General features: G+C 45.9%; 1 protein-coding gene across 6 annotated transcripts in view; it reads left to right on the top strand.

The window, feature by feature from the left end:
* ASTN2 (astrotactin 2) overlaps positions 1-26,880 on the top strand; it is an 852,112-nt gene that overhangs the window by 528,180 nt on the left and 297,052 nt on the right. For 4 of the 6 annotated variants that reach the window (XM_038553226.1, XM_038553225.1, XM_038553224.1 and 1 more), the window contains 2 exons: positions 1,896-2,062; positions 18,350-18,538. In XM_038553226.1, the coding sequence (XP_038409154.1) occupies positions 1,896-2,062; positions 18,350-18,538 (356 nt within the window). Of the gene's footprint in view, positions 1-1,895; positions 2,063-7,938; positions 8,180-9,451; positions 9,702-18,349; positions 18,539-26,880 lie in introns of those variants that run through there. The other 2 variants (XM_038553229.1, XM_038553228.1) reach the window with 2 other exon arrangements.

The following is a 26,880-nucleotide window of genomic DNA, read 5'->3' as shown; positions in this document are numbered from 1 at the left end:
ATTCCCCGTATGAGTGACACCGTAGGATGATTGTCCTTCTCAGAACCTACTTTTTTAAAAGAACAAAAGTAGCAGAGAATCAGCAGGGGGTGGGAAGCACTCTGAGTGACTCCGAGCTGGGATGTATCCTGTCACCTGGTGAGAAGGTCAGTCATTCCTCCCAGCGCTCACCCCCGAGTCCCTGCGGACAGACACACCAGCCCCGAGGACCCGTAAGTGGCTCCCGAACGACCCCAGGAGCCGGTGCCCTCCTGTCCGACCATAGGTACTCCCAGACAAGCAGGGCCTTCCTCCGAGCTTGTATTAATATTTACAGCACTTCACTCACATGGAAAATTGATTTTTCTTTTTAAGCACAAAATGTGGCCGGTTTTATAACCTTTCTGCAGCTTGACAAAGGCCATTTATAACCTACTTTCTCCGTCACCCTCCCCGGCGCCAGTCTCAAATGTCTCGGAGGACTCTCGTGCATTTGTAATTATGGATTCTTCTTAGGCAAAATTTAATTTCCAGGAGGGTGACCTTTTGTTGTTGTTAGTGTTGTTGTTGTTACTTGTGGTCTTTGTAAATAATTGATTTTTGCGTGTGTGTGTGTTATTGACGCCTCGCAGGATGGCGGCTTGGGGGAAGGGCCCGGGGAGCAGGGCGTGGGCGGGCAGGTGTACTGTGGGGGCACTTTAATCAGTGATGTCCAGTGATGGATGAGGAGGGCTGAGCTCTGGGTGTTCATCTCTGTGGACAGGAAATGCCAGCAGGGTGACTGAAATTAAAGCCCGGTACCTGGTTTTCAGTCCCAGATGCAGGAAACTTGGTACTGCTTCTCCGTCCTGCCACACAGGGCGAGATGAGCTCGGCTCATCAAATGATGGAAAATAAATGGCCAGTTGTCCCTACGGCATGGGATCTTCCATTGACGGGGCTCTTGGCAGATGCCAGGCAAGGCGATAAGAGCATTTATTTGACTGCGGCCACTCCCCTGGGATTCATTGGGGGTTTTAGGGCCCGGAGGGCTGCTGGTTTGGTTACCTGGAGAGAGGTGGCCATGGCCGGCCGAGGATCTGAAGCACCGGCAGAGGACCTCACCTCTTGGCGTAAGGGAGATTCCAGACGTGGTCCTTGTGGACAATGCATTTATTTACTTCAGCTGGGGAGGGATGATTTAGAGGCACCCCTCTGTTGGCCGTTAGGAGGATGGTGTGGAGGAGACCAGACTGCAGTTTGTGGGCTCCAGCTGTGGGCATCCCAGAGGAGGCCCCATTCAGGACCCCGGAGACAGGGATGGAGACGAAGGGGCACATTCAATACAGGAAGGGGGAGAACTCGTGGGACGGGTCCCACGTTGCCGAATTCTGAAGTTAGGTGCACGCTCCCACCATCCAGTCTAAGCTTCGGCCAAACCCGTAGGTGCAGGTGCCGCGCCCCAGGAATAGGTAAGGAGGCTGAGGCCCGGCGTCGGTGAATCCCTGGCCCGGATGGCAGAGGGGGAAGAAGAAGAGCTGGGATGTAGATTCATATGGGCTGCAACTCTGTATCTGGCTGCCTGTCAGAGTGACGTATATATATTTTTGTACCCGCGGCAGACCCGACTGTGCTACAATAAGTAGGGGGCGATGGGAGCCCCGGCGATGCCCGTGGGATTGCAGCGTGCGGCCCGCGCCCCCGCGCTTCGCTGCCGGGACCTCCTTTGGTTCCCACGAGGCTGCTGAGATGCTGATGACAAAAGGCCCGTCCCCCAGGCAGGCACCTGAGGGTCCGCGTGGCCACAGGATGGTTCGCCGGCCCCATGGAACGGTCTCCGTGGTCCCCCGAGGCGTGGCCCGTCCCAGAGGGTGGGGGGAGAGGGCGTGACGGACGGCACCCAGGCCCTGACCGCCCTGTTGCTCTCTCCCGAGCAGTGCCCCGAGGAGCTGAGGCCCATGAAGGACGGCTCGGGATGCTACGACCACTCCAAAGGGATCGACTGCTCTGACGGCTTCAATGGCGGCTGTGAGCAGCTGTGCCTGCAGCAGACGCTGCCTTTGCCCTACGACGCCACCTCCAGCACCATCTTCATGTTCTGCGGGTGAGTGTCGGCCGCTGAGGCCGCAGCAGGGGGGACCCGGGGAAGGTCGGGAGCTGCGGGCGGGCCCCCGGAAGGGCCTCTCCCTGCCCGCTCTTCCAGACAAGGCCACAGGACTGTCTTCTCTTGGGTAGAGGGACGAGGACAGGAAGAAGTAAAATAAGTCACTGGCGAAGACTCAGAATCAATGGGATCCGTGCCCAGGCTGAGTCCCGGGGCGGGGACTGTTTTGTGCTGGAGCCTCCTGCCCCTTCGGTGTCCCCTGGAGCCCCCAGCTAGGAGCCGGCACCTGGAAGGGGCTGTGGAGAAGCCAGCAGGTGCGTGCTGAGGCCAGGCTTCCAGCCTCGTTCATGCAGGACCTGGCGGGCGGTCAGGGACGGGCTGCCTGTGCCCTGGAGCCCTAAGTGAGAGGAGACCTGCCTGGGGGGGGGCGGGGGGCAAGAAGGAAGCCCCATGGGCCATTGCTAGACCTCGGTGGGATGTAAAAATCCCTCAGAAACTGCAGGAAGAGCACGTTGGGAGCAGCTTGCAGAGCGCCCCGGGGCAAGCCACTTGTCCTCGGGCCACTCTGACCCCCTGTAAAATGACAACTTTGGACGGCGGCCCCACCATTTCGTCCTGTTTGCCTCGTTCTGAGCGCGGAGTTACCTCCGTCACAAGTGGCACCCCACACAGGACATTTTCTTCTCTCCGTCACTCTCCTTGTGGTGACATCTTCGTTTTTAAAAATCAGCTCATCCAAATAAAAATAATAATAATTATTTTTTTAAAAAATCAGCTCATCCCTTGACCTTCGGTGACTCGCACAGATGATCCGTGCTGCTCCTGCAGGAGCGTCGGTCCCCGAGATAGGCTCAGGGCTTTGCTCAGATGGAAAAACTGTGAGATTGAACGAGAACTTTTTCAGAACTACGGTATCTGGCACAAAAGGGTGGGGCCGCGTGTCGGAGTTTAATCCCAGTTTAACAGGAAATTAGTTTTACCCGCCTGGCTCTAGTCCTGGGCTCCCGAGTTTTCCTTCTGGGACATGTTTTGGGGTCTCGCCCTCTTGCCCCGGTTACACTTGGGGCTGCAGGTGCCTCTGAGCAGCTGTCGGAGCAGCTTGCTGGAGGCCCGAGATATGTACCCGTAAAATAAATAAGAAATAAATTAGTGTATGCAGACCTGAATTTATAGCTGTCTCTCCTCCGCGTAAGTGACTGCAGGGCAGTGTTGAGTAAATTATGCATGGGCTTAGATCTGAGGCTTGAATACACAAGCAGCGGTGTTCTTATCATTATTTTTCTCCCTGTGCACTTGCGGTTGTGTGTGTGTGTGTGTGGGGGGGTCCTTCTGTGGCAAACAACAACAGGACCGGTGGCAGCAGGGTCCCAGGAATGGGCTGGGCTGCCTCCCCTCCCCGCGCCCTGCAGGGGTCAGGCGGCGTCCGCAGACGTTGACCCTCCTTCGAGCTCCCCGGAGAACAGGCCTCCCAGGACACCCTGCTCTTCGGTTTCCTCGTCTCTAGACTTTTTAGTAATATTGACCTCAACGTAAAGATGGTCGTGAAGAATGCAAAGTGCTTACGGTTTATAAGTCCAATAAGGTTAAATCAGGTGCCCAAGGTCGCGGGGCTAGTACGGCTTGCTCACTGCCTCTCATGAAGTTTTGGAACACAGGTGAGGTTTGCTGGGGTGAGGTCCGGAGCGGACACCAGGAACGAATTCTTGAGGCATCTTGGGTGCAAAATGGTGGTTTTATTAAAGCCCGGGGCCAGGACCCGTGGGCAGGGAGAGCTGCTGCCCCGGGCCTGTGACGGGAGGCTGATGACGTGCCTGGGAGTCGGGAGGGGTTTGGGGATAGCTGCTCTCTAAGGGATTCTGGAAGCAAGGTTTCCAGAACCTTCCAGAAGGTTTCCCCCTTGTAGGGGGCTGGCTATTGTTGGGAAAAGGTCACTTCCTACCGTCTAATAAAGCCTGAGTCATGAGCCCCTCAGATGTGTATCCGTGGGCCACGTGCTTGGGGGGGATGATCACCCACACATGTCTTGGGGGGTTAGAGATAAAGGAAATTTCTAAAGGAATTTTTTATATGTTAAAGTAGACTCACAGGGTCCTGGGGGTGGGGCTAAGATTGCCTTTTGTCCTGAGCCAAGTATGAGCATCGAGGCAGCTGAGTCTGTCCAGGAAGGTCCCTCTGCCTGTTTCAAGGGCTTGTCAACGTGCCACCCGCGCTCGGGCTTCGTCCTCAGCCAGCCCCGTGCTCCCCCATCACCTCCTGCCTGTGTGACCTTGAGCAAGTTCCTTACCATCCCTGTGCCTCCCTCTCCTCACCTGTGAAACAGGGATGGTGATAGCATCTCTGTGTGGAGTTGTCGTGAGGACTGAGATGCGTTACACCGCGGTGGGTGTGACTACCTGTACCTGTACCCCCCCACCCCCCGCCGAGCTCCCACACAGCACCTTTTGAAGTACAATTGAGACACAATATATCCGTCTTAGATGCACAACCTAGTGATTCGACATTATTCCGAGGTGCTCACCTCTGGGTGCAGTTACGACGTGTCAAAGCTATCACACCACTCTGGACTGTATTTGCTAAGTCATCCGTTCCCACCCCCTCCAACCCTTTCCTTATTGATAACTGACCTTTGTTCCCGCATCCCCCCCATCCCCCCTCCTGTCTCACCTGTCCCTCCGCCTCCCCTCCCTCCCCTCTGGCGACCACCTGTCTGCTCTTTGTATTCCTGTTTCTGTTTCATTTTGTGTGTTGTGATGTTTAGATCCCACAGAGGAGCGAAATCCTATGGTATTTTTCCTTCTCTGACCTCTCTCAAGAAGCATAACGCCCTCCGGGCCCATCCTGTTGTCACAAATGGCAGGACGGCATCCTGTTGGTACGGCTGGTGAGATCCCACTGCATCTCTACCCCGCGTCTTCTCTACCCATCCATCCCCGGATGGACACGGGGGCTGCTTCTGCGTCTTGGCTCTTGTAAATGGTGCTGCGACAGACATCGGGGCGCGTGCATCTTTCCCAATTAGTGTTTTTCGTTTCCTTCAGGTAAATACCCAGAAGTAGAAGTGCTGGATCTCACCGTGGTTCTATTTTTGATTTTTTTTTTTTTTTTTGAGGAACCTCCATACTGTTTTCCACAGTGGCTGCACCAATTTACGTTGCCACCAGCAGTGCACGGAGGCTCCCTTTCTCCCACATCCTCGCCAGCTCCTGCTATTTCCTGTCTTTTTGATACCAGCCTTTCTGACAGGTTTGAGGGGCTAGCTCATTGTGGTTTTGATTTGCATTTTTCTGATATTTAGTGATGTTGAACATCTTTTCACGTGTCTGGTGGCCTCTGGAAGGTCTTGTCAGAGATGGTGGCTCTTCAGGTCCTCTGGCCATTTTCTAATGGGGTTGTTTGTCGGTGTGTTGGGTGATGATGTACCGGGTATGGAGTCAGTATCCAAAGTATATGAAGAGCTCTGAAAATCTTAATTAAATAAGACTGAATGGGCACGGGGGTGTGCTGGGAGCTGTTGAAGCCCATCCAGATGCTGAGGAGCAGGACAGAAAAGACAGGAAAACCCCGGGTCTCCTAAAACCCACTGCAGTGTCAGGAGGACAGGACGTGTTTTGAAAATTGCCTATTAGGGATGCAAATGAGAAGTTACCCACACTTGTTAGAAGCACTATAAACAAAACAATGAAAGCCATTAGCAGGTACTTGTGAGAAAGTTGGTGGAGAGAAGCCGCAGGCCTTTGCTTTAAGCAAGGAAAACAAACCTGTGCTCAAGGACACCTTCCAGAGGTGCTCTGAGCTCCCTGACCTTTCTGAGCTTCCCCGCCCGCCCCGTGCAGGCTTAATAGAGTCGGTGCAGCTCTTAGGAGGTGTGTCCTACGTGCCCTGACCCTGCTAAGTGCTTTGATTACAATGTGATTCTCATAACAACTCTACAAGGGAGGGTCTATTAGGATCCCCCGTTATCACCAAGAAAACCAGGCACAGAGTGGCTCTGTGACTTGCCCAAGGTCACACAACTGCTAAATGGAGGCATTAGGGTTTCAACCCAGGCTGTGTGGCTCTAGTCTGTGTCATTCCTGGCCTTTGGCCACTTCTAGCTATGGAGCCTTTTTTTTTTTTTTAAGACTTTATTTATTCATGAGACACACACACACACAGAGAGAGAGAGAGAGAGAGAGAGAGAGAGGCAGAGACACAGGCAGAGGGAGAAGCAGGCTCCATGCAGGGATCCGGATGCAGGAGGGACTCGATCCCAGGACCCCGGGATCACGCCCTGAGCCCAAGGCAGATGCTCATTCCCTGAGCTCCCCCAGGGGCCCCAAAAGGGTTGTATCCTTGCTGTTGTCAGGTTAAGGTTGCTTTTCCTTCTAGGAAGGCATTAACATTAAGATCCTTGGGAGCTTCCTGGAGGAATATTCATCAGTGGACTGCAAGTTGTAAGGACATTTAACCTTCTGGAAGCGAGGTTATTGATAAAAATGCTTTGTTCTGGAAAATTACTAAGACATTTGTGAACTGAGGGCGACACTTCTTGCAGGGTTGTGATGTCTGTAGGTGAACTGTTTGTGTTTCCCCTCCTAGCCTTCGGGCAGCCAGGAGAGCCTGCGGAGGCCACGCAGATCCCACGGGGGAGGACGTGGGCGTCCACTTCTGCTTTGTCCTCAGCTTGCCTTCCTTTCCCCTCATCACAGCCCGGAATTCCAGTTTATCCCAGGGGCATCTGGGCAAGCTTGCAGACTGGACCTCTTGCCAGCTGCCCTGATCGTCAGCCCCTAGTCAGGCCAAGGTCCGCACGACTGCGTAAAGTATCTGGCCCTGGCGTCACCCCCTGCTCCTGCCCCCCCAGCCTGAGCTTCTCTCTGTGGTTGCCCCATGGCTCTTTGGACCTACCTGTCTTCCCCTGTGGTCCTCATCACACTGCGGACGCCTCATGGCCGGCGACGAGGCCTCAGTCATCTGTGGACATCCTTTGTCACTCCGCTTTGGTTGTGATACGGGAGGGCTTGGTTCTTGTCTCACGGAGTCAAAGAATGAATCTCACAGACACAGGAGTGAGCAAAGGGATAGAAGTTTATTAAGATACAGAGAGAGCTCCCGGGAGTGAGAGGGGGACCACCGAGGGCTTGAGGGTTGGTCTTTTATTGAGAGCCTCACCAGGAGACCTAAATCCTTTTAACATTATCTACTGGCATCACCACTGAGTAAGGACTGGTGGTAACATCTTTAATGGCTTGCTTCTTCTTTGGGGTCTGGTTATTGTCCGTTGGTCACAGATGAGTGTCATAACAAGACGCGCTCCCCCCACACCCAGGGCAGGGTGCTCTGGCTTCTTCCTTTATCTCTGGTTACCTTACACCTCTGTATTTTTGGGATTTTCGTGGGCCTGCTTCTGTGGCCCTCCACCTAGCCCGTTTGTCCTTCACTCAGTTGTCCCCAGAACTGCTTCAAAACTGCAATTGTCGAATTAAAGAATTCATCTCCCTAGGATTTGTTGTGCTTACTCTGTGCCTGGTCCTTTGTGGGGACTTGAGTACAAGTCCTTGCCCACCAGGGACAGAGGGGACACTGAGGATAGGCGGCTGAGCCTCACCTGGCCCGATTGATGTTGATGGAGCACAGGCGGCCTCATGGCAGAGAAAAGCAGGTGAATTTGAGAGAAGTGGAGAAGGTCATTGGAAACTGAGCAGAAGCATTCAGAACGAATCTTACAGGTGAGGGAGCAGCGTCCCCCCCACCTCTGTAGGTTACCTAGCAACCAAGTTTGTATCATTTGTAGAGTGTGTGTATAATGGATTCCGTGCATTCTTTGGTGAGAACTTAGTATTATCCACATAAACCCAACGTATAACACACACACACACACACACACACAATATAAAGACAGGACCAACCAGAGCCATTTGTAAGGAGAGAAGCAGAAAGGGAGGAAGGGTTTCAGGAGCCTGACATGGGGGCGTCACTCAATGTGAGATAAATTCAGCTCTGGGCTTCTTGGCAATGAGAGTCAACACGGGAAGGAACAACAACAACAACAACAACAAAAAACCCCAAACCCATAGTGGATTATACAGTTGTCTTGACTTGACAAAAGGAAGGCTGAGGTTTCTTTTGCTTTAGGAGGTAAACTACCTTTTCCTGGCATAATTTGCTGGGAGACACGTTCCCTGTATGTTTTTAAAATAAATCGTGGTCAAGTCCATTAATATGCTTGAAGTTTCGAGTGTTTCTCGGATCTTTCTGAGGAGGGAACTGAGGCCCGGCAGGGTCTCACAGCCACTTAGGAGGTGACACTGGGACAAGAGGCTCCCAAGCTTCTCTCTCTAAAAGGGGATGTGTTTAATGTATTTGCATGTAATTTAATTTAAAATGTAATGAAAATGTATTGAAAACCAGGGGCTCACAGAGCATGTCCAGCCTCACATAGTCCTTACCAGCATATGCATATCGTTTTAATGTCAATTTTTATGTGATTTTAGGAGGGAGAGGAGGTCAACACATGTGTTTGATATCCATCATGAACTGGATGCCGCTCACTCTCCCCGTCAAAGCTTGCACGCTCTCTAGTAGAGGGAAACGCCGGCCTCTGGGAGGGAGACACTGATCTGAGCTCTAACCACCAGTAACTAGTTGCAGAGGTGTGGGAGGCATTCGTTTGGACGCTTGTTTTGTTGTGGTTTCTGACTTTTAGGCTACATCCCCCTTCCCCCGACTTCTGATGGCAGGAAGAGGAGTTTACCTCCCAGGGTTCACACAGAACATCCACGTTCTTGTCAAGCATTACAACCTTATGCTCCCAGCCGCTTGAAACATTTTGCACAAAAGCTCAGGTGTAAGACATCTTCATGGACAGTTGATGGAAGCGCACACAAGTTCGTCTACTCGTTCAGAGAGGGTGTTTCCACGATGGGCTCCGTGAAGCCTTAGTCCCGTATGCAGCTGAAAGCCAAAAGGGGCAGCTCAGGGGTCAAGACCCACATGGGAAAGTCTGTAGTCTAGACCTGCCTTTAAGGTTCGCTGTGCACCTGGGGATAGGAAAGGCCCTGACAAATCCTGCAGTGGTCAAACATATATCTCTGGTTGTAAAGTGACCACATTTTCCATTTTCACATCTCCAAAATTAGGATGCATTTTACATTCCATACTTTGACAGTTAAAAAAAAAAGTTTTTCTTAGTGTTAGGTGAAATGCTAGTTTTAAGGGTCTTATGGTAGATACATTGTTATATAATTTAATCACAATTGCCCATGGAATTCTGTTTCCCTTCCCTTCTTCTTTCTTCTTTTTTAAAGAATACCCCTAGATACCTTACATTCAAAATGGATTTTCTATAAACTAAAGTTTTCCCTCACATGAAACCTTCAGATAGAGACCACTCTGAGGACAGTCTTACTAATCTTTATTTTGGTTAATGTTGGGACAAGCCTGAGGGCCTTCATGAGAAAGACCCCCATGACGTTGGTTGGAAGGATTTGTGTGGCTGAGGACCTTACCTTCTAGGCCACAGAGAGCCCTGGTCCTGACAGCCCCAGGCTGGCATTCATCACAAGTGTCAGATTCAGCAAAGCTGGAAGAGCACCTGTTGCCCTCTTGTCTTGGTGGTAGGATGCTCGAATCATCCCCGACACTGGTCCAAGCCTATAAGGTGTGCAGTTTTTTGAGCTCTTCTTACCTGACCTTTTCTCTGTTTTTAGTTTTTTTTTTTTCCCCTAGGATTTGATTCTCTCCCCTATTAAAAAAAAAAAAGTTTCTAGTCTATGCATTTCAATATATAATTTTTGGTTCTGTGAACCACTGAGGAATGAATGAATACCTGAGCACATAACTACACGAATAGATAAATAAATACTCTGCTACTCTGAGGATCTGTGTAAACGCCCTATCTCTATAAGGTCCTGATTTCCTCTTTGGAAAGACAAGGAGATTGGAAGTAGTCATTTTTGCTGAAGTAGAAGGAGCGCTAGATTCGGAGTAATACGATCCAGGTCAAGGCACTGGTTGTTCAAAGTGCTCCTGTGATCTTGGTCATGGAATTTTAAAGTGCCAAGCCTTGGGGTCCTTGGTGGCGGTATTGAAATGAAACTCCCCATCTCATGATACTGCTCTAAGGATTAAATAAAATATGCTGTTGGCTAAACACGCATAGGTTTTATGGTGCAATCTCTAAGGACCCATCTAGTTCTAGTGTTCTCTATAATGTGATAGGTGTGTTAAGGGTAACACATTCATTGCCTTCAGCTAAAATGCCCAGTTTGTATCTTTGTACTTATTTTATGTTTTTCATTTTGGCATATGTATAAATATAGTTTCATGCAGATCTTGGCTGGTTTCCTGTGAGCCTACACGCTTTAGAATTTCTGTAAGAAAATCTCCCAGACGACAGAATGTTCTAAAGAAACTGTATAATTATGTCGCATGGAAAAAAAAAAAAAGAACAGAAACCAACAACTAAACAGACCTTTGCATAAATCATCCATCTTTGCCCTGAGGTAGCTTGGGGGAGAGAGTTCCTCATGTTTCAAAACTCAGAGGATCATTTACCTCTGAGTCCCTGTGTTTTTAGGAGTCCCTGGTTTTTCCACCTCCCTGAATCTCTTCAGTGTCTTACTAAGTATAATAAGGGGCCTTTTATCTCCCCTCACTCCTCTTCTGCTGAGCCACACACAATCCTTTCCTACCTCCAGACAAAAAACAAAACAAAATCACCATGAACCTACAATTGTAATATGCCTAAAATCTCACACACACACACATACACGCACACTCACACTCACTTGCTTTGAAATATGAACCCCCAGGTCTACATCCTGCCACCGCTGTCAACAAGTGTCAACACCGCTTCATGGGCAAGTCACTGAACCACTCTAAACTAATTTTCCTATCTGAAAATAGGAGCCATACCTCCGTTAGGATCTTGCATTGGTTTCCTAATCAGTCACCACAGACTTAGTGGCTTAAAACGTCACAGAGTTATTATTTACAGCTGTGGAGGTCAGAATTCCCAAAATCCAGGCATCAGTAAGACTTGAAGGCCAGAGGAACAGCCTGTTTCTGTCTCTGTCTCTTCTCTGTTTCCACATTGTATCTCCTTCTCGGGCACATACGTCTACTTCTCATGCTCTTAGAAGGACCCTTACGATTACACTGAGCCGACCCATATAATGCAGAACAGTCTTCCCATCTCAAAAGTCTTAATCACACGTGCAAAGTTCCTTTTGCCACGTGTGGTAACATATTTGTGGGCTCTGCAAATTATGACACAGACATTTGGGGGGCAGTATTATTCTACTTATTACAGGTTGTGATAGGAAGCTAGTCAGTTCATCCATAGAAAAAAGACTCCAGTAGACTGTGCAATCCGGACTGTAGGGCTGAGCTGTGCATATGTGCACGTGTGTACGCATGTTTGTGTATACATATGTCATACGGATGCACGGATGCATGTGTAGGTATGTAATGTACATATTTAAATGTAATAATTGCATATGCAAGTGCTCATATATTTAAAATATATAAATAGTAAATGTATTTCCGATGGATGGCACATCAAAGTTCCCAATTATGTAGCTTGAATAATAATAATAAAGAGTCGAAGAAAGGCCACTCTGTTGGCTTTAAGAAATCTGGATCTAGAGAGAACTCTACACGTAGAATTTGAGAAGCACTGGAAATGATTTTACACTCTCTGGTAAATGTAAATGGGCTAACATGAAATAATTGGAGCGAGCAATATATGACCATAATAGTACTAATAACTAGCAGCAGCAGCGTTGAAATGCCACCATGTGTGACAGGAGTCTGCGTCATGATAGATACAATGTTGTCCTTTATGTAGGTTATCTCTGTTCTCACATTGACCCTGTGATCAGGATAACTATTATCCCCACTGAATAGATTGTGACACTGAGGCCTAGAAAAGTTAACAGATGGGATCAAGGTTATATGGCTGGTAGGGGGCATAGCCTCTGTTTGAACCCAGTTTTAATTAGATCCAAACTCTGAGCTCAACACCTGTCTCCCTTGAGTAAGGGGCATGAAATCTCAATAAATTCACCAAAGTAGAAATTATGCAAGCTTTATTCTGAGACTAGAATGCAGTATTATTACATATTAATAGCAATCTAGCTAGTAGATGAATGTCTCTACTTGAAAACTAAAAAACAAAAACAAAAATAAAAACAAAATGTCTAAGTAACAGTTGGGTGAAGAAAAAAAAAAATCAAACTCAAATGACCACTTCTTTAGAAATGAGTAGGAGCAGGAAAGCTGCATATCAAATTCATAGAATATAGGCTAAGCAATCAGAAGCCCCATGGCATTTATTGAGAAGCAAGGCAGATTGAAAGTAAACAAAATAAAGCATCCAAATCAAGAAGCCAGAAAAAGAATTATAAAGCAAAGTCAAAGAAAGCAGCAGGAAGGAATTAATACAAATAAAAGCTGAAATAAATGAAATAGAAAAAAAAAGAGAGAGGGGCTCATCAATAAAATGCAAAAGCCTGTTCAAATGAGAGAGAGAGAGAGAGAGAGAGAGAGAGAGAAAACACAAATAAACACATTAAGAATGAGCTAGGGACATAACCATGGAAGCACAGAAGATAAAACAAATTTAATGAGAATCCTATGTACAACTTTATACCAATAAATTTGAAAGTCTTGATAAAATGCATTATTTTCTAAGAAAATGTAAATTACCAAGTTTGAGTCATGATGGTGTAGAAAGTCTAAACAGAGAGATAACATAAAATAAAATGATCAGAGAACTGAATATCTACAACTGAAAAGAAGACATGAACTCACAGGATTTATAGGCAGGTCCTATCAAATCATTAAGGAATGCATAACCACTATCTCATATAAACTGAACCAGAGAAAGAAAATAAAAGGGCAGTTTTCTAATTTATTCCAAAATCCTGGCGAAGTTCTAATACCCAAACTTGGCAAATGTATCCTCATCCATCTAGAAAAATCTGGTAGATGTGTTAGAACTGATGAGCTCCTTATGTGGTAGGATGAAAAATCAAGCCACAGAAATCAGTAATAGCTTTCCTCAATATCAGCAAAAACTAACTAGAAAATATAAGGGAAAACATAAGTGAAAAACGGATCCTATTCCTGGAGTGGAAGACATTGTAATAATAGCAGCCATTACCAACTGTATGCTTGGGCACCCCAAATTCCAGAGGTTTATCCTCAGAATGGCTTTGTGAGATGGGACCCACTTATAGGTAAGCAAAGGAAGTATAGAGAGGTTAAGCGTTTTGTCCAAGGCCACACAGTCAATAGGAGATGCGATCAGGATTTGGCCTCTAGTGGTCTGGATCCAAAATGCATGTCTATAAACTCTGGAGCATCTTATGTTGCATAAATACCTGTGAATAAGCTCCAACGCGATATGTGCAAGACAAGACTTTCATGACCAGGAGTCTAAAACTTCAGTGCAGGTAATAAAGGAATACTTTATATATGGAGATGCAAACTATGTTTCTGAATTAGAAAACTTGCAACTGTAAAGATGCTAGGATGTGATAAAGTAGGTTGCGGTAACAAAGGAAGGTGCTCAAGCTGGAAGCTTGTACACAGAAGCTTATTGTAAGCTTTCCCTGCGAGATCCATTGTGATCGAAGCAACCCTCTTCCGTCCCACAGTGTGCATTCGGAGCATGTGGTCTCCAAGCTCCGTAGCAAGAGGAGAGAAGGCTTGGGAATCATACAGGGTGTCTTGAAGGGCTGAGACTGGTAGCAATTTATATCACATCAGCACAGATTCCATTATTCAGAATTCCGTCACATGGTCCCTCTAGCTCAACTGCCAGAGAGATGATTGGATGCATGCAGAGTCTACACTGCATATCCAGGAGGAAGACCCAGGCTGGTGAGCAGAAGACATGGTCTCCGCCACAGTTGGTGGAATTGCCTAGCACAGAGTTGACTCCCTCTATATATCTCTCACAGGAAAAAGAAAATTAAATCTTCCCCAAACTGGTCTACAAATTCAATGCAATATGACCCAAAATTGGACTTGGGATTTTTTTTTTAAGATTTTATTTATTTATTCATGAGAGACATTCAGAGAGAGAGACACACACACAGGCAGAGGGAGAAGCAGGCTCCCTGCGGGGAGCCCAATGTGGGACTCGATCCTGGGACCCCAGGATCATGCCCTGAGCCGAAGGCAGATGCTCAACCGCTGAGCCACCCAGGTGCCTCCCACTTGGGTTTTATATACAATTTGACAAGTCAACTCCAAAATTCATTTCAAGGGAAAAATAGTAAGAGCAGTGAGGAAGTTTTGAGATAGAAAATCAGTGTTTATGATGGGGAGGAGACTTATTTTATTGTATCCAAACCGTGCTGTACAGCCACAATAATTCAAGTAGCATAGAATTATTGCAGGAATATACAGACCACTAAATAGCAAGAGTTCCAACCGTGTGTACAGGGTATGCATAGTGATTTAGTATATGACAAAATAGCATTTTACATTAGCTAGTGAACCAGATGGACCCTCCAGGTAATGGTTACTCATTTTAAAAATAATTAAGTTAAAATAATCACTCCCCCATGGGCAAAATTAAATCCATACAGATTAAAAAGCCAAAGATGAAAAAAACTCATATAAATACTAAAATAAAATACAGAAATGTGTTTTATCATCTTGTGGCTTCCTAAGCAATGCGCCAAATTTAGAAGCAATGAAGGGCCAGGATTGAGAGGTTGTAAGATAACAAAACTAAGATTAAAATACAACTACAGGGGCACCTGGGTGGCTCAGTCAGTTAAGGGTCTGCCTTCGGCTCAGGTCATGATCCCGGGGTCCTCGGATCTGGAGCCCTGTGTCGGGCTCCCTGCTGATCAGGGAGTCTGCTTCTCTCTCTCCCTCTGCTGCTCTCCCTGCTTGTGCTCTCTCTCTCTCTCTCTCTCTGTCAAAGAAATAAGAATCTTAAAAATAAATAAATAAAATACAAGTACAGAGTAGAGGAAAATTTCAATATATATGGAAGGCGAAGGATAACTATCCAGAAAATATGCAAAGTGTATACAAGCCAGTAAGGAAAAAGACAAGTATCACAATAAAAAAAATAAAAATAAAAAAAATAAAAAATAAAAAAAAAACATGATCAAAGCATATGGATGGACAAGCTACAGAAGAAGAAGTACCTATGGCTGTGACATGCAACGGTGGTGGACCTCAGCAATAATCAGGGAAATGCAAACCAAAACCAAATTGAGTTGGGGTGCCTGGGTGGCTCCATTGGTTGAGCGTCCAACTCTTGATTTCAGCTCAGGTCCTGATCTTAGGGTTGTAGAATCGTGCCCCATGTCTGGCTCTGTGCTTGACATGGAGTCTGTTTGGGATTCTTTCTTTTCTTCTGTACCTCCTCCAGTCTCTCTCTCTCTCTCTCTCTCTCTTGTTCTTGCTTAAATAAGTAAAGGAATAAGAGAAAGAAAGAAAGAAAGAAAGAAAGAAAGAAAGAAAGAAAGAAAGAAAGAAAGAAAGAAAGAAAGAGAAAGAAAGAGAAAGAAAGAAAATCTTTTAAAAGATGAATTATTTTTCCCATCCCAGATTGGTAATAATGAACATGAAAGATATGGGGAAATGGGCTATCTCATTCATCAGTGATGGGATTGTAAACTGGTAGATGCTCTACAGATAGCCATTTAGTAAATCGACCAAAATTTTAAAATTCATATACCATTGACTCAGCAATCCCTTTTCTAAGATTTTTTTAAAGAAACATATGCATGTGCACAATGATACATGTGCAAAGATCTTCATTATGACACCATTTGCAATACCAATGGCTATAAACAACCAAGATGCCCATCAATAAAGATTAGCCCAAAGCACTAGGGTACACTTACACTAAGCAATGCCAAGTAACCATCAGAAAGACACATATGAATACTGATTTGAAGAGATCTCTAAGAAATAGTATTAGGTACAAATGCAGTACTTATAACGATGCATGGTGTACTTAAGAGTTTGCTATGTAATATAATTTTTATTATACACATGATATTGTATTTCTAAATGCATTGGAAAAGCCCTAGAAGAATATATAATAGTTAACAATGATGACTACTGAAATGGGAAGTGAGCATATGTGAGGAGTGGGAATGAACCTCCACATTTCACTCTATAGACTTTGATAACGTTTAATCATCTACAACAAAAGTAGGTATTCACAGGTGCACATGTGTGTGTGAAAACAGAAAGTTCTACTTCAGTAAACCTTTTTTTTTAAGATTTTATTTATTTATTCATGAGAGAGGCTGAGACACAGGCAGAGGGAGAAGCAGGTTCCTCGTGGGGAGCCCGATGTAGGACTCGATTCCCGGACCTGGGATCACGCCCTGAGCTGAAGGCAGACCCTCAACCCCTGAGCTACCCAGGCGTCCCAGGAAACCAGTTCTCATATTTGCTGGGAACCTCCTAGGGTAAATGGATGAAACTAGACTTTATTAAAAACTTACCATATAATTTGTCCATTCATACAACCCGTATCATCTGTACTCCAACTTTACCAAGGGAGAGTTTAATTATATTTGACAAATGCAAAAGGAAGGGGAAATAGACTTGATGAGGGAACCAGGACAGGCTTTCTTCCAAGATCTTTCCACTGTACTCGGGCAGGTGCAGGGAAGCATGAGAAAGACGGTGCATCTGTGCAACACACTGGAGGTTAGAAGAGAACAAGGGAAGAGTGACAACTTCCTGTGTGAGATGTCCCTGGCCTCTCACTAGAGTGATCTTGGGTCAGGTTTTCAGATCTGCCTCTTTACTTCCAGTCTCCAGTTGGGTTCCATGTCTCTAACATCAGCTACTGGTTCCTTCAACCTAGAAATATTTTCACCCCAAACTATCTCACAGAGCCTCTCCCTTCTTCCATATGAGCACCTGAGTATCTCTGCAGTCAGACTCAATAGATTTTTCGCTCTATATCCTAGAAAAAAAGGCAAATAATAGGCTGTCTGCTTTCTACTGCCTCCACCCGGCTCAGGCTAACCAGGGTCATGTCACGCAAATAGAAACGGGGGTGCCTTTGTTGCTAACCGGACCTGAATTTGAACGCCACGTCGCCACTTGCTCACAGTGTGTGACATGCTTCATACTTCTTGGTTCCTCATTTTGATTCTGGGCAAAGCATGAATGATGAAATTACTTGTTCTCATGGTTAAGAAAATAAATATACAAAGTACCCCTGGCAAGTATATGCTCAGTAAACACCACCATTGCCACCATTACTGTAATTATTTTGTGAAATACCTTGCAATTCCTGTTTTTGCAGCCAGTGTGTCATAGGGCCTTGTAGCAGGCTAGGGAATTAATATAGGAGAAGAGTTTCTACCCCATTTTGCAATTGAGGAAGCTGAAGATCAAATAAGTTAAATGACTTGCTGGGGTTCACAGAGGTCCAAAGGAGCAAAGGTGACATTTATACAAGTTTTTTCAGTTGAGCAACCTGTTCTCTTGTGTGTCTTATCTATTATGTGTACCCTATTCCCAGTGCCTAGCAAAGGAACATAGACAGGTAGACACTAAAAGAATTCCAGTTTCTGGATTGATTTTTCAGAGGCCTCAGACCTCTGTTTCCTCCCCTTCCCCATGCCTAAGAGATATTTTTTTTTTTTCACTGCAAACATCCCCAAATAGCAAATATTATTTCCACATCCTATTCCAATGCCTGTTTGGTCCATAGAGGAGGACCTGTTTGGTCCTGGCCTCAGAGGCATGTTAAGGGCCCTTCTGCTGTTATGATTGGGTAGTTAGAGGCCTACAGAGGCTGCTCACCTTGCTAATTGAGCAGAAGCAGTGGCTGCAGGTCCGTGAGCTGTCTGTGGTCCTGGAAGTATCACCTCTGAGTTACAAGGGCAATAACAACCTTGTTTTTGCTACAGTCTTCAACCTTAGTCGACAGATACACTGGGAATAGATTTTGGTTCAAGGAACTCGTTGATAATTCCCTGTGAATTGGTCTGTCATGCTTTTTAAAGTCTGTGTGTTCATGGAAAACAGTTTTTAAATTTGCTTTGTGCGTAGATGTGCACTGTGGTTTCCCCCTCGACTCTTCCAAAATGTCACAAATGACTTTCCCTGAATTTACCAATTTGCAGGATTAATGTGCTTCTCTCTAGACACCTGTGCCCTAGATAGATTCCAGCCAGAATAGCTGTCTCCATTCCTAAACTCTGACCTGTTTTGCAGGCAAAAGAGGCCTTGGTTGTAGGTCACCCACAATGGGGGCATCCAGCATGCGGAGCTAACTCTCGGCTCTGTTTTATCATGCAGTTGTGTGGAGGAGTACAAGCTGGCTCCTGATGGAAAATCCTGCCTAATGCTCTCAGATGTCTGCGAGGGCCCCAAATGCCTCAAACCTGACTCCAAATTCAACGACACCCTCTTTGGAGAGATGCTACATGGTTACAACAACCGGACCCAGCATGTGAACCAAGGCCAAGTCTTCCAGATGACCTTTAGGTATGGGGCAGACACTTGCACTTCACTGGAGGGATTATTCACCCAAAATCTGGGCCGGGGGAGGAAGCCATGGGCATCATGGAAATGAATTCTGTTAGACTGGCCAGCATCTCCCCAGGCTTACCAATGTCTATCTGATGAAGTGTGAGAACTCAGCAAAATTCATTCCGTGAGGTTGCTTTCCCACTGACCTAGTCCTTATTTATCCTGCCCTTCCATTTCTCTAACTCTATCCACATTTTTTTAAAATTCAGTCTTAAATCATTCTGTAAGTACAGTTAATGGAATTTTAAAATGTTTAAATTAATCTTTCAGTCTATTAAAAAGTAAGTATCCTATGTAGGCTATTCAGGCAGTTCAAAAATAAAGACATTTAATGAAGTAGAAAATAAAATTCCCATCACCCAGAAATACCCAGAATTAACATTTTCCTGAACATTCTTAAAATGCCTCTCCTTTCTGTCTGCACGCACATGCACGAACAGACACACACACACTCACACTCACACCATATCTCAGTAGATCTGTTTAGAAATTGCTGTTTTTTGCTCAACAATATGTCAAAAACCTCATTCTCTATTAATAAATATAGAGGTACCTGTGAAATTAAAAGATAAGGCTACTCTCATATGAGAGCAAACAGAATAGGGAATGGGTTGGCTAAATTATATGAAGATTAGACATGCAGTCTCATTATTAAAGGCTCCCTGGGAGAGTCAAAGAAGCTGGATTTATTCATGCTTCAAAATCTGAAGAACCATAAGATGGTAGAGTGAGAGGAATTGTTCCATGTATAAGAAATGATTATTTTTTAAAAATAAACTGTACTTTTAGACAACGTTGCATGAAAATGTAATAGGATATTATCACAAAGCAGGGTTCAACCCAGCATTTGAGGTCATCTCAACAGAAGTCAGAATTGGGAAGGAATGTCACGTCACCATTATCATCATCATCATCATCCCCTTTCCATCACCTAATTAATAATAGTGGAATTTATAATAGGAATGATACTAATGACCATTATTTATTAAGAATTACTCCATGTCAGACTCTTTATCAAGTATTTTTGGTAATAATAATAATAGTGATGATGATGATGATGGCATTCAGCACAAGCTGAGGACATTCTAAGCACTTGCCATCTATTAATTTGATCCTCGCAATGGCCCTGGGAAACAGGGGCTCTTGTCATCCCCTATGTACAGATGAGAAATGGAAATGTTAAGTGGCTCTCCCAAACCTCCCTTCTAGGAAGTGAGAGAGCCAGGATAAAACCATTTTAGCTTCATTACCAAAACCCTTTGAGGCACCATGACCTCAATTTTCTAGCTGAGAAATCCCCACCAGAGAGGTAAAATGACTCTCCCAAGGTCACCATCCAATGAGAGGCAGAGTAAAGAATCAGTTGTAAATCTGGCTGATTCCCAAGCCTTGCTCTTGTCTTTTAAGCCAACATACCTCATCACTTCCCATTTTATAGAACAAGGATGGAAATGTGAATTCCTTAAAACCATTCACTTATGTAGTTATCACATGCTGCTTGAGCATCTACTAGGTCCCAGGTACTGTGCTGGTTACTTGAGATACAATGAAAAATGAGATAAAAGTGGCCCAAGACCCTGTGGTGCTTTGGTACTGTGTGTGTGTGTGTGTGTGTGTGTGTGTGTGTGTGTGTTTGTAAACTTATGTACTTATTTAATTTGTGGGAGGTGCTATGAAATAAAGGAACACTGTTGTTCCAAGATAGCAATTAACCGTAGGATCTAAATTAGTTAGAGCACAGTAGTAGGTGTGCATCTCCTGGCTTAGAAAGCAATAATAAGACTTTGGAGTCTACTTTCCAGATGAAGTGTTGTTTAACTAATACCTGGAAGGTAAGTGGGACTTATTAGCACCGAGAAAGGTTTCAAGCAGAGACAGATGTCCTAAGCAGGAAAAGAACATGTCTGGCTTTAAGAAATTAAGAAGTCTGGTGTGGTTTTGGCCGAGTAAGTAAGGGAAGAATGGTGGGAGGTGAAGCCAGAACAGTATATAGAGGCAGATCATGGGGGTCTTGCAGGTCAAGTCTGTATTCTAACAGCAAATGGGAGAACCTAAAATGATTGAAGACGTGGAGCATGCCATGGTCGCATTTCATTTTTCAACCTCAAGGTGGCTGCATGGAAGTGGATTGCAATGAGGATGGCATGGGAAAGTGTGGAATGGGGACTCAATTATGGACTTATTGTGAAAGCCACATCAAAGTGTTGGATGATGGGAACAGTTTGGAGAAAAAGGGGGATTTTGTAAGATAGCTGTGAGGCATGGTACACCATGGCCAGTGAGAAGTGGTAGGCAGAGGGTAGTGTTGAGGGAGGATTTAGGGGTAGTAGGAGTGACGGGTAGCTACACAGCAATTTAGTAGCAGAGTTGAGTCCTGCAAATCCCAGCGATGTTTCCTCTCTACCACGCAGATGCTCAAACAGCAGCAGAGTGCTACTTTATTGGAAAAACCTGGGAGAAACTTAAGGCCAATCCAGACGAACTTCTCAATACTGAGAGTCACAGTGCTGACTTCCTATAGTTTTAAGACTCTTTGAAACTGTCTTGAGCATCATAATGGATAAAATAATGCTGTGTGGAATCCAAAAGAAAGAAAAATCCCTTGTTTTTGAGAAGGGGATTTATAGACTTGCACAACGACACACACAATTGACAAAAATATATGGAAATTTAATTTGCAAAGCAGTGTTCCAGTAGTTTTCAAAGAATTTCCGTGTGAAGCCTTTTGAGAAGAATTAGAAGGAATGATAAGGGGTTTCTCAGAGGGTGAGGGTTATGAACTGGAGTTTGAAGTGATAGCAAAGAACAGTGTCTCTTGGGAGGGATAACAGCTGGGAGGGCATTTTCTTGTCTAGGAAGGAGTCTGTAGAAGCAGAGACAGAGATGAGCAGGTGTGGGGAATAAGCAGAACAGATCTCCAAGTAGACCCAGCTCCAAATCTGGCCCCACCTCTGACAAGCACAGCCCTACTGCCTCCTGTTTACTTTCTTAATAAAGATTTTATTTCTTTATTAGATGGAGAGCATGAGCAGGGGCAGAGGGAGAGGCAGAAGGAGACTCCCTGGTGAACAGGGAGCCCGACACAGGGCTCGATCCCAGGACCCTGGGATCATGAACTGAGCCAAAGGCAGATGCTTAACCCACTGAGTCACCCAGGCACCCCATATTGCCTCCCATATAAGAAGAGGTATTATATCAGATTCCGGCCCTGTGATGGGCATATTGCATTTTTTATGTAGTTTGATTTCTCACAGCAGTTATCAGACTGGCTGGCATGTGATAAGTGGTCAGATGTGCTAGTTCTCATTCTCTCTTGGGAAGATTAGCTTGGTACAAAAGAAGGATCCAAACTCGGTAGGAAGATGCTAGGTCCAAAGGAGATTCATGGGACCCCAGATCTCATTTACATATGGCGAAGGGACTTGGCCAAGGTCACAAAACAGGTCACTGCAGAGCAGAGCTAGTTCATGCCCTCAGATCAGATCCCAGCATGCTTGCCTTTCTACTACCAACAAACAGGTCATTAAGAGGGAGCATGGTGTCTTACAGGCCGTCCTGGAAGTCTTCTGGCTCAGAGAGTTTTAACCCCATCAGGAATCCTCATTCTGCTTCACTCTGCTCATTGTTCCCAACCCTTCAATCTTGGGCTGTTTCTAAATAGCCACCAATCTGTGTCTGCCTTGATTTGCTCGGTGAAAAGAGTATAGTGAACAGACCACATTTTCTCTTTTGACAACAGCCTCAAGATATCAGGAACTCCTCAGACCTCCATTGTGTTTGAGCAGCCCATTTCACATACGCTCTCTTATCCTTGGCTTCAGTTAGACTTTCTTTACAATTATTTCCATCCTTAGACCATGTCACCTCTTGGAGCCACCTGCTAAGGCAGTGGACTTCCCATGGTGGGAAGGTGAGTGGCTTCTGATGAATCTAAATTTATCCCTTTCAAGTCTCCCTCACTGAGCCTCAGACAGGGAGGAAGCTGCGGCTCCTTTGTCCTCCGTGCTCTAGAAGGCAGGCCTGCAAAATTTCCATTTCTCACCTCTTCTCTGCTCCTTTTTTCTCTCTCCTCCAAGTAATCTTCGGTCCAGCCCTCCAGAGTAGCCAGCAGGCCCCCCACCAGCCGTCCTGCCATATGCCACATTTCCTGACAACTGGCTGGCCTGGGATTTCAAACTGTCTACCAGCTGGAGTCTTCTGCATGACAGCCACCATTCTGCTGTGTTCCCCTCCCTGCCCCTACCTCAACCCTCACACCTACCAACTGCTGATAGGAGACAGGTGTGCATTCTCCTTTCCTCTCTTGAATCTCCAAAAGAGCAACCTGGATTTCTGCTCTATTAAAGGCCTCTCATTTCAAGAATCTGAACTGGACTAGACTTAACAGTTAGTGTAGACATAACCCCTTATTGTACATGTAGAGAAACTGAGACCCAGGAAAGGATAGGACTTATCTAGTGCCCACCATGACCTGGGGCCCCTCTGAGACTCCAAGTTAGAGTCTGTGTCTCTCAAACCAGTGTTCTCTGGTTTCTGGTTCTGTTGTAAGGGATGTGTATCATTTCTTCCTATCCCTTTAACGGCATGGTCAGCAGAGAGGGAAGACTCAGGTTTCATAAGAGGGTGACTGGTTCTTAATTAAGGGAGGACAGTAGGGAAAAGCCACCCCCGAGCACATGATTCTGCAGGAACTTGATTCCATTGCTGGCCACCTTGCCACATTGCCGTGTGGAGGCTGCAGTCTGCCCATGAGAGATGAGTGAGTGGAGATGCTTAGGACCCTGGCAAGCCTGGCACACACAATCCACTTGTGTGTGAGGATTAAATACACGAAGAGACCATACAGAAAGATAGAGATAGGGCAAGAGTGATAAGAAGAAGCAGTCAGAGCGACCAAGCAGGGATGAAAGGCGGAGGAGGTGGGAAGGTTTGCAGGAGAGACCTCAAGTGAGAGACAAAGAAGATAGAGCTCATCCTCAAGTCACAGTAGAATTTATTGCCAGGACAGGTGGAGGTCATTTTAAGAACCTTGGTGGCCCCTGGAGAGAGGTCTGGCTTAGGAATCAGTTTGCTAATCAGATGGACATGGGTGGACATAAATCTCTGTGAAACTGTCAGGTTCTGTCCAAACACGAAGAGTCAAAGATTTCACTTCCGGATTCCTCCGGAACCTAGGAAGCGATGTCAAGCTCTGCTGGTTCCAATCTCTTTTGGTTCTCTGGGTTGGTCTTAATGACTCACCGAGGGTCACCGTCAGAATTTCCTCCTCTTAGCTCTCCATTAGTGAGGGAATGGGTAAAGACTGCTGGAGTGAGATAAACTCCTCAAAGGTTGCTGGTATTTGATGTTTTGTTTGTATTTCATTTCCCTCCCTCCCCTATCTTCCCCCATCCTACCTCGTTCCTGTAAAAAAGAAAGGTCAACTTTGGTTATAGATTGCATGGATTTAGATAAACATCAGGCAAGAGCTCTTACTGAGCCTGGGAGTCTCAGAAATTGCAGTGAGGAGCAGTTGCTTGGGAATGGGGGGCTGCGCAAATTACAATTGTAGATTTTCCAAAAGCCTCATCGAAAATAAGATGGTTCTGTTGGCAGTAGCTATTTGCCCAAGGCCTTCAAGACTGACCTACAAAGAGCAGGAGGATCTCATGGACGGTTTGCTAGAAAGGCGCTCTTCAATCTGGCATGCTTATCGGATGTGCATATTGTACAGGATAAGAGGAAAGTTTCGGGTAAGATGTGGGATTGCAGGATGAGGCACCACCAGCCCACGCCTGGTGAGACAGAAGGATTCTCTTTCAGCATCTGAGAAAAGCTGGCTTTTGTTAGTGGCACCCACTTGTTTCCCAGAGAGGGTCCTGAGTCACATCTTATTAAGTGGCCTCGACAGCTATTTTTCTAGTGCCTTCCTGGAAGATGGTTAATGATAGATGCTGCTTCTGAATCCTTCTCTTCCCTCTCTTCTCCCCCTCTCTTGCCCTCTGCGTTTAGCCAAGTGCGTTTTCACTACGTGCCAGATCCGGTATCACATACTTTATAGATTTTCTCATTTCTCAGTACCTATCACAAAATAGCCCTGAACAACTTGGTTTCCTAAAAAAAGGAAAGGAAATATATCAGCCAGAATGTATTAGGCTGTGTTCCTATCACATGCCCTGCCCAGAATTGCAAGGGTGCCATTCATTCTGGCATTTGGGAATCCCAGCTGGCAGGAGCATCATCTTCATGTGCCCCCGTGGACACTGTGGTAGTGGGAACGAAATTTGGCTCTCATTACTTCTTCCCAGGAGTGACATTCTGCTCACATTGCATTGGTCACATCCAGTCCTGTGGAAACAGCACCCTTCAAAGTGTTGAGCAGGCACATGAAATCCTATCATGTGCTGAGAAGACCCAGAAATAAATGAGACATCAATACAATGCTCTACGCTGAGGTACACGTGTGGTGAGCCACCGGGCCTGGTAGTCCTGTAGCTATCACATGAGAGAACTCAAGTCTAACAGCAAAGCCCACCTAGCAGCACACCTTTCAGGATCCTAACATTCTCCCCTTTGACATCATCCCCCCAACAACTGTGATAAGACCCTCTAGTCTTTTTTTTAATAATAAATTTATTTTTTATTGTTGTTCAATTTGCCAACTTACAGAATAACACACAGTGCTCATCCCATCAAGTGCCCCCCTCAGTGCCCGTCACCCATTCACCCCCACCCCCCGTCCTCCTCCCCCCCTTCCATCACCCCTAGTTCGTTTCCCAGAGTTAGGAAGGACCCTTTAGTCTTTTCTTGACCATTTTCTTCATTCAACTCCCAAAGAATCATCGACTTTATAGATGGATGAACCTCAGAGCACAGTCTCTACACTGCCCTCCTTTTGTGGATGAGATGCCTGGGCCTCACAGTGTTTAAGTGAATTACTTAAAATCATGTAACTAGTAAATGAATAATTCAGGCTTCCAGCTTCCAGTCTGCTGGGCTGCACTATATCCGCTCGGAAGGCTTAGAAACTTGTGATCCAACTCCCACACTATACAGATGGCAACATCAAGGTCAAGGTTCCACAGAGAATTAATGGTGGAGCCAGGGCTGGAAGCTGTTTTTCTGCAATTTCAGGTCTGGATGTTCTGTGATACACCACGATCGTATTATGACAAGATAAAGCAAAGGAGGCTGACAGTGGAGAGGTTATTAATTAGAAGTGGCATTAGCTTGTGATTTTCAGGGCGATTCCCAAGCCTCCCTATACAATGATATCCTAGCTTTTGGCAAAATCCTCAACTTGGCACTTGGAAACACAGCTGTATGCTACCCACCCTGGGGTCTACTGGTGAGACCTTGGAAGTGAGCTGAGGACAGAAATTAGAGGCTGGTTCAGAGCAGTTGAGGGGTGACTCTCCCTGGGGCCCTGACCCTTAGGCTGTCTGTAGAAGGATCTCTCGCTTTATCTCCATTTTCTCAAGGTTTTCGTACATATTCTGCAGGAGTCAAGGCCAGCATGTCCCATATACCAGAGGCCCTGAAATCCAAAAGCTCTTTCCATACATGTGCTGGCACTTCCTATTGGATCACCCTTGCTCATCCTCTCCTGATTTCTGTTGGCTTTTTCTATAAATTAAGGTTAGGGCAGAGTTTGGGTACAGACTGAGCAATATAGTCTCTTTCTATTCAAACCCGATCGCCACGGGCTTACTGAAGCTTTTCCTACTCACCGGATCCTAAGAGTCACCTAGGGCTGCACCAAGACCTACCAATTTATTTTCTCTTAAATGAAGGACCTGGGAAAATTAATTGTCATCATATTCCTGGGTGGTTCACATTGTCCATTAATTTAGGGATATATTGGGCTGAGTGTCGAAGACGTCAGGCTCTAGAGTCTGAGTCTTAGCTTGCCACCTGCTAACTGTGTGACCTTGGGCACATGTGTTCAGTAAGCCTCAGTTTCCTCATCTCCACATTGGGAATAATGACAATACCCACTTTTTGATGTTTTGTGATGATTAAGTGGGATTGGCACCTATTGCATCCCTGTCCTCACCAGACAGGGAGGACCCAGGTGCCACAGGGGGCTGCCAGATAGAAACTGGAGGACTCTTAGTGACAAGGCCATCCCCATGTGCATGACTCTGCAGGAATTTGATCCCATTCCTAGCTGGGACCCAACACAAGGTGTCAGGGTGCCACCATGAGAAATAATGAGGTCTAAATCTCAAATCTACCGTTCCACAGCTGTGTGGCTTTCGACAAATCTCTTAACCTCTATGAACTTCAAGATCTTCAACTATAAAGTGGGGTTTTAA

Source organism: Canis lupus, chromosome 11, assembly GCF_011100685.1.
Source record: "Canis lupus familiaris isolate Mischka breed German Shepherd chromosome 11, alternate assembly UU_Cfam_GSD_1.0, whole genome shotgun sequence".
NCBI classification, from domain to species: domain Eukaryota; kingdom Metazoa; phylum Chordata; class Mammalia; order Carnivora; family Canidae; genus Canis; species Canis lupus.
The sequence above is the reverse complement of the archived record's forward strand: the minus strand, read 5'-3'. Positions and strand labels throughout refer to the sequence as shown.